The following is a 6,000-nucleotide window of genomic DNA, read 5'->3' on the forward strand; positions in this document are numbered from 1 at the left end:
CCGAAATGCACCCCCAAACCTTCAACTGCAGCTGGGTGGGGGCAGCATCTGGGGGTGCCACTGGCTTTCTGCACCAGCACCTGCCCACAGGTGGGGGCTCCCCAGGGGCATCGGTGCAGGAGGAGGAGGTGGTCACGGTGGGAGACTGACCAGCCCGCCCTGGCTGTGGGCCCAGCACACTGCATCCGGAGTCCAGATGGCCCCCCACGAGGCAGATGGTGTGGGGTGGGGGCTGTGGGAAGGGGGACACCCACCCCACACTCTCCTGCCATGCCCTCTCTCCTCTCTTTTCAAAAGCAGCCCTCCAAGTCTCCTGTCCCCAGGGCAGGGGCAGGGGTGGGAGGGGACCGGGCAGTCTTGGCCCGCCCTCAGGACTCAGGCCTGGCCTGACTCTGGGGTAGCGTGTTTACTGGGAAGGTGCTTGCCACGTAGCTTCCCGGGCCCACCCCGGGGTGGCCTTGCAGTATGCATTTTAACTCGGACCCTGGGTGATTCCAGGAATCCCACATCGGAGAACGGATTTAGGGGCAGCTGGCAGCAGCTGAGAGAGTGAAGGGGGGCCACCTTGGAGGACGCAGCTTGTTCTGCAAGTCCTGGGGGCGGAGAGCAGCAAGGAGGGGGTGGCAGGTGAGGAGGGCAGGTGAGAGAGACCCAGGGCACCCAGCCCGCTGTCCCCCAGTCCGGGTGGGTGCGCTCTCCACCACCTCTCGGCCTCGGTGGCTTCGCCGGTGGGTACCTGTCTGTCCAGAGTGAGGCCATTCAAGGTGAGAGGGGAGAAGGCCATGCACCCCCCGCCCTGGCTGCCTCTCATTACGCAGCTGGCGATCCGAGGCAGGACCAGCACCTACCATTCTGTTGAGACCCGTCACTGTGTACCCTTGTAATTAGACCTAATGGGGGTAATTTCTAGACAGGCAGCCGCCTCTGACGGGGGACTCATGGCAGATGGGACACGGCTGGCTAAGAGAGCCCCTCACACGGGGGCCTGTGAGTCACCGTGTGACACGGACTTGCTGTGGCGTGGGCAGAGTGGCCCTTGGAGGACGGATCTCTTCTCCGGGGGGGTTATGACCAGGGCTGGAAGCCTGGCGCCTCAGAGGCGCCCCCCAGAGGCTGGAACGGCCGGGCCTCCGTGGGGCCCTCGGCGGGCAGGTTGGAACCGGGCTGTGCTGAGCTTAGGGCCGGGGGCTGCCCCGCTAACCGGCTGTGACAGCACTGACTGGGTTTGGGACCTGGGGGTCGTCTGGGAGTGCGGAACCGCCCCAGGTGCAGGTGAAGTCAGAACTGGGGACAAGGTCGGGTGTCTGGGACCTGTCCCGAGAATCAGCCTGGTGGCCAGGGTCAGCGTCAAGGGCAGTGGCAGCTCCTGGTTCGCCGGGACCCTCCTCTGCATGAATGTTGGCAAAGCCCCGGAGGCCCGAGGGCCCAGGACAGGCCACCAGCCCTTGGAGGTGAGATCATGTGACAGCACCCGAGGAGGAAGAGGAGCGGACTCACTGGGGCAGAACTGTGAGGTCGAACTCCCGGGGCTAAACCCGGCGGATTTGGGGAGAGGCTGGCAGGAACACGGCCAGGTCAAGGTGGGCTGGGCCGGCAGTGGTGCCAACACACGTGTTGGGAGTCAGGGGGGTCAAAGGCTAAAACAGACCCTCCCTGGAGCTCAGGACGGGACACCCTGTGTCCTCGCCTGGCTGACTGCCTCCTCCGAGGTGGCTGTGTGCCGGCCGGCGAGGGGCGGCGTGGGCAGGGAGGGGCTGCTCAGGGGGGACGTGCAGAGAAGGTGGGGTGCCTCCCCATCACCTCCCCCTCTAGTCCCCTTGGTCCTCCGACCCCAGCTACTCCCTTCACCTGCCCCCAGCGCGGGCTGCTTTCAAACTCAGACATTCGGACAGTGTGTGGCTCCGTTTGGGGGTGTCTCCTCTGTGCCTGCCTGGTCTGGGCAGGAGGCTTCGCAAAAGCCATCTCGCTCCAACTCGGGGAGGTGCCCCGGGCTCCTCTGCATGTTCCAGGTCTTGGGCAGGACGCAGGCAGAGCTGGGGCCTGAGCGCCTGCTGTATACCAGGCGCTGTGCCAGACAGTCCTGGCTCTCAAGGGGCTCGCAGCCTTAGAGACCTGAAGGAACCGAGACACAGGCGCCAGGGAAAGTCTGTGGCATCAGAAAGGAAAGCCAGCCCCTGACTGGTGGGGGCGGCTCGGGGGCTGCTTCCTGGAGGTGGTGTCCCCTGAGGGGGAAGGCAGATCCAGCTGCATTGGCTGCATCGGAGCCCAGGACTGGGTGGAGGGCTGAACTCACTGCGTGGGGCGGAGCTCGGGGAGGCTGGGACTGGCATGGGGCAGTGGGGGAGTGGGGGCGCCTCTGGGCAGAGGGGCCAGCCGATGGGGTGCTTGGCCCCTGCTTCGGGGGCCAAGAGCAGTCAGATCTCCATCCCAATGCTAAGCAGGGTGACCTGGCTGCCGGCCTCTCTGCCCCTGCCCCATGCGTCTGCCCACCCCTCCCACAGGTGGACCCCTACCTGCCCTACGAGTACACCTGTGAGGGGATGCTGGAGCGGGTCCATGCCTACATCCAGCACCAGGTGCGCGGGTCTTCTTCTCCCCACCCCAGGAGTGGGGGCCCCACTCCCAAACCCAGCCCCAAACCCCGCCCACCCCTGTCCAGGGCCCCGCCCCATCTCCAGTCCTTCCGTTTTCTTCCTTCCAACCGCAGTGGGTGGGGTTAGATGGGGGGGGGGCTCAGGGGTAAGTGCTGCTCCGGCAGAGGCCTGGCCTGCGGTGCCCCGGGTCCCCAGCTGTCGCGCCCCCACCCCACAGCACAGAGACACAAGGTCTGTTCGTGTTTAGGGGGGGTGTTTAAAGGTTTGCAACTGATTAAGTGACTGTAAGTATGGAAGACCCCCCACACACACCTCCCCTGGTTGAGTGGGTGGGACTGGCGTGGGGGATGGAAACCATTGTCCTGAAAACCTGGGAAAGGGCCGCTGCCTTGAAAGCAGAGGGCCTGCCACCCCAGGGGATTGGAGCCAGCCGCGGGGCCTGGCCAGGTGGCTTATAACTGCTAGATGCTGAGACCGGTGGTCTGTGGCCTTTGGCCACACTTTGTCAGTGGCCCCGTCACTTCGCAGAAGATGCTGAGGCCCTCAGCAGGGGGGCTGGGTGGGGTCGGGCCAGGGCTGGAGCCTGGGGCTCGGCCAGACGTCATTACAAGCTCACTGAAAGGCAGCGGCCGGCCTCACCGGCCCCTGGATGTGGCCCCTGCTGGGAGGGCCTCTCGGGCCAGCCCCGTCCACCCTGGGTGCCGGAATGGCACCCCGACTGTAATCAGCCAGCCCTGGGGAAGCCCTGGGCCGTCTCCCTGTCCCTGGCCCTTCTCACGCTGCTTCTTCCTGGCAGGACTTCTGTACAGCCCCGGGCCCTGCCCCACCGGGGGTCCAAGTCCCGCAGAGCCCCTTGGTCCTGGCCCCCAATGCCACCCACCTCGAGTGGGCCCAGAACTCCAGCCTGGCCCCCGGGGCCTGGCCCCCGGCACGCTCACTCCGGGCCTGGCTGGCCGCTGCGGGGAGGGCCTGCACGGACGCCTGCCTGGACCGCGGGCTGGTCTGCGAGCCCTCCTTCTTCCCCTTCCTCAACAGCCAGGACGCCTTCCGGAAGTGAGTGAGCCCTGCCCGGCCCCTCCCTCCACTGGCCTTCTCCCCCCGCCCCCCAGTCACTGGGCCCCCAGCCCTGCCAGCAGTGGGGAATGAGAGGGGGCTTTCTTCTGAGTCAGGAAGGATGAGAAGGGACCTTCTGGGCAGGTGTGCAAGTCCCGGCCGTGCCACTCCTGGCCTCAGCCCCAAACCACCCAGGGAAGCGCCCCGTGTCCCTGCCCACCTCCATGCTTCCCTCACCGCCTTCCCAAGGTTTTTCCTGATGGGTCAGCCCCAGCCACACCCCCCATTCTCCTCATCCCCCTCTCTCAGCAGGTGGGAGAAGGGGCTGCTGGCTGGTGGGGGGCGGGAGTTGTGCTGGGGCAGCCTGTGCCCTGCCCCTGGCTGAGGGGTGGCCGCCCGCGGTGCCGCCCAGGCTGCAGGTGCCCTGTGACAGCACCGAGTCGGGGATGAACCACCTGTACCCGGCGCTCGCCCCTCCCGGCCGGGAGTGCTTCCTGCAGAAGGAGCCCCTGCTCTTCAGCTGCGCCGGCTCCAGCACCAAGTACCGCCGCCTCTGTCCTTGCCGAGACTTCCGCAAGGGCCAGGTGGCTCTGTGCCAGGACTGCCTGTGAGGGCGCCCTGCCGGCCCTCCCTGCTGCCGGAGAAAGCACCAGCAGATTCCAAGCTCCAGCCGCCCCCCCTCCCCCCGCCCAGTTCAACACCAACACCTCAGGCTGGAGTTTCCTCTCTCGGCTGGGAAGTGGGCAGAGTGGGCACGGTTGAGAGGGGAGGCAGCTCGTCCCGGCTGGTGCAGGCTCTTCCTTCTCATCCTGGGGGCTCCAGGCAGACGGGGCCGAGCAGCTGTGGGGTATCGGAGGGTCCCCATGGCCCAGGTGCAGGTGACCCGAGGCCCCTAGCTCTGTGCAAGGCCGCGTCTGGCTCAGGCGGGGAGCCCATCTGGGGCCCAGGATGGGGCCTCTTGCTGCGTGAGATGGAGCAGGTGCGATGCCTGCCCGATGTCCCCCTGAAGGGTCCAGGGACTGAGGGGTCAGCCTTGATCCTCGGGAGTTGTTTGGGGTGTGGCCAGAAGCGGCAGGAGACTGGAGGAAGGCCAGGCTGCGGGCCCGGTTCATGCCCCTCTCAGCTGGGCCCCTCCCTGCCGTGCTGGGGGCCGCAGTTGGAGCTGCAGGGGCCCCTCCACCTGGAGCTGGACTGTTTCCCTCTTCTCCTTGTTCCAACTCTTCACCTTGGACGCCTCCTGAACCCCATCCCAGCAGGACTGCGATTCCAGACCTCGGATTTGTTCCCAAAACCTCAGTTTCCCTGCCCCACCCCACCCCCAGCCTCTGAGAACAAGGCTCTCAGATCCCTTCCCAGCATCTGTTGTAGGCAAACGCTTGGGGCGGAGCGTCCGCCCCATGGCACCCCTGGCCTAGTGTCTGGCCGCCCAGGTCCACTGGCCCCCGTGTCGCCCCCACCCTGTCTGTGCTTCATCCATGTCCCTCCAGCCTCCGGATCCACGTGTCCACCTGTCCACCTGTGTGCGCATGCCTGCCCCCGCGCCTGGAGCCCTGCCTGCCTGAGCCGCCCCGTCCTGCTCCACAGTCCCACCCCCTCTCCAGGGGGCCGCCCTGGGCCCTGCGAGTCCAGGCGGGCAGCCCACTCCGGGCTGAAGGCAGGGTGCCTGCCACGGGAGAGCACTCTCCCGGCCTGGGCTGGCCCTGCGGCCACAGGGACACAGTCGTCACCAAGAACCTGACCTTCGGGGGAAAGCAATAGAGACTCTTTTCTCTTTTTTAAAGATTTATTTCTTGAAATAATAAATATTTTATTGGGATGTGCGGTGCAGAGAAGGAGCTGCTCTATTTCTCATCTTTTCCTCCCTGGAGCACCCAGGGCTGCAGGAGCAAGGGGGTGTGAGCGCCCAGGGCCGCAGGAGCGAGGGGGTGTGAGCGCCCAGACCGGGGCTCTGCCCCAAGGAGGGCCCTGCAGGGCCTGGAGACCCACTGCCCCCCTTGCTACCCTGGGCTGTGGCTGCAGGGCCCCTGCTTGGCCACCAGCGGTCCTGGGTCTGGTTCACTGCAGGCTGGCCTCTCTGGCCCTGGCAGGGGGGGGTCAGAACCCACATGCCCTTGGGGGAGGTCTACCTGACATTCACTGGACATCCACTGGGCTCCGGGCCCCGGGCTGGGAACGTGTCATTTTATGTGCTCAGCTGTCCTATTGGGTGGGTGCTGCCATATCCCCTGTTGACAGAACACGGAGGCACAGAGAGGCTAAGCAACAGGCCCACAGTCACACAGCTGGTAAGCACTGAGGCAGGCTTGGCTATACAGTCACCCAGGCCAGTGGGTCCCAGACTGGCCTGCATGGG

General features: G+C 66.1%; 1 protein-coding gene across 2 annotated transcripts in view; it reads left to right on the forward strand.

Moving 5' to 3' along the window:
• The window catches only part of MGAT5B (alpha-1,6-mannosylglycoprotein 6-beta-N-acetylglucosaminyltransferase B), a 51,379-nt gene extending 45,916 nt beyond the window's left edge, over positions 1-5,463 (forward strand). For both annotated transcript variants that reach the window (XM_037158046.2, XM_053659019.1), the window contains 3 exons: positions 2,502-2,576; positions 3,391-3,647; positions 4,060-5,463. In XM_037158046.2, the coding sequence (XP_037013941.2) occupies positions 2,502-2,576; positions 3,391-3,647; positions 4,060-4,258 (531 nt within the window). In that variant the 3' untranslated portion in view covers positions 4,259-5,463. The remainder of the gene's footprint in view (positions 1-2,501; positions 2,577-3,390; positions 3,648-4,059) is intronic.
• Positions 5,464-6,000: the final 537 nt, after the last annotated feature.

Source organism: Artibeus jamaicensis, unplaced genomic scaffold (assembly GCF_021234435.1).
Source record: "Artibeus jamaicensis isolate MK-2021 breed Jamaican fruit bat unplaced genomic scaffold, CSHL_Jam_final contig_2259, whole genome shotgun sequence".
In the NCBI taxonomy this organism is placed as follows: Eukaryota; Metazoa; Chordata; class Mammalia; order Chiroptera; family Phyllostomidae; genus Artibeus; species Artibeus jamaicensis.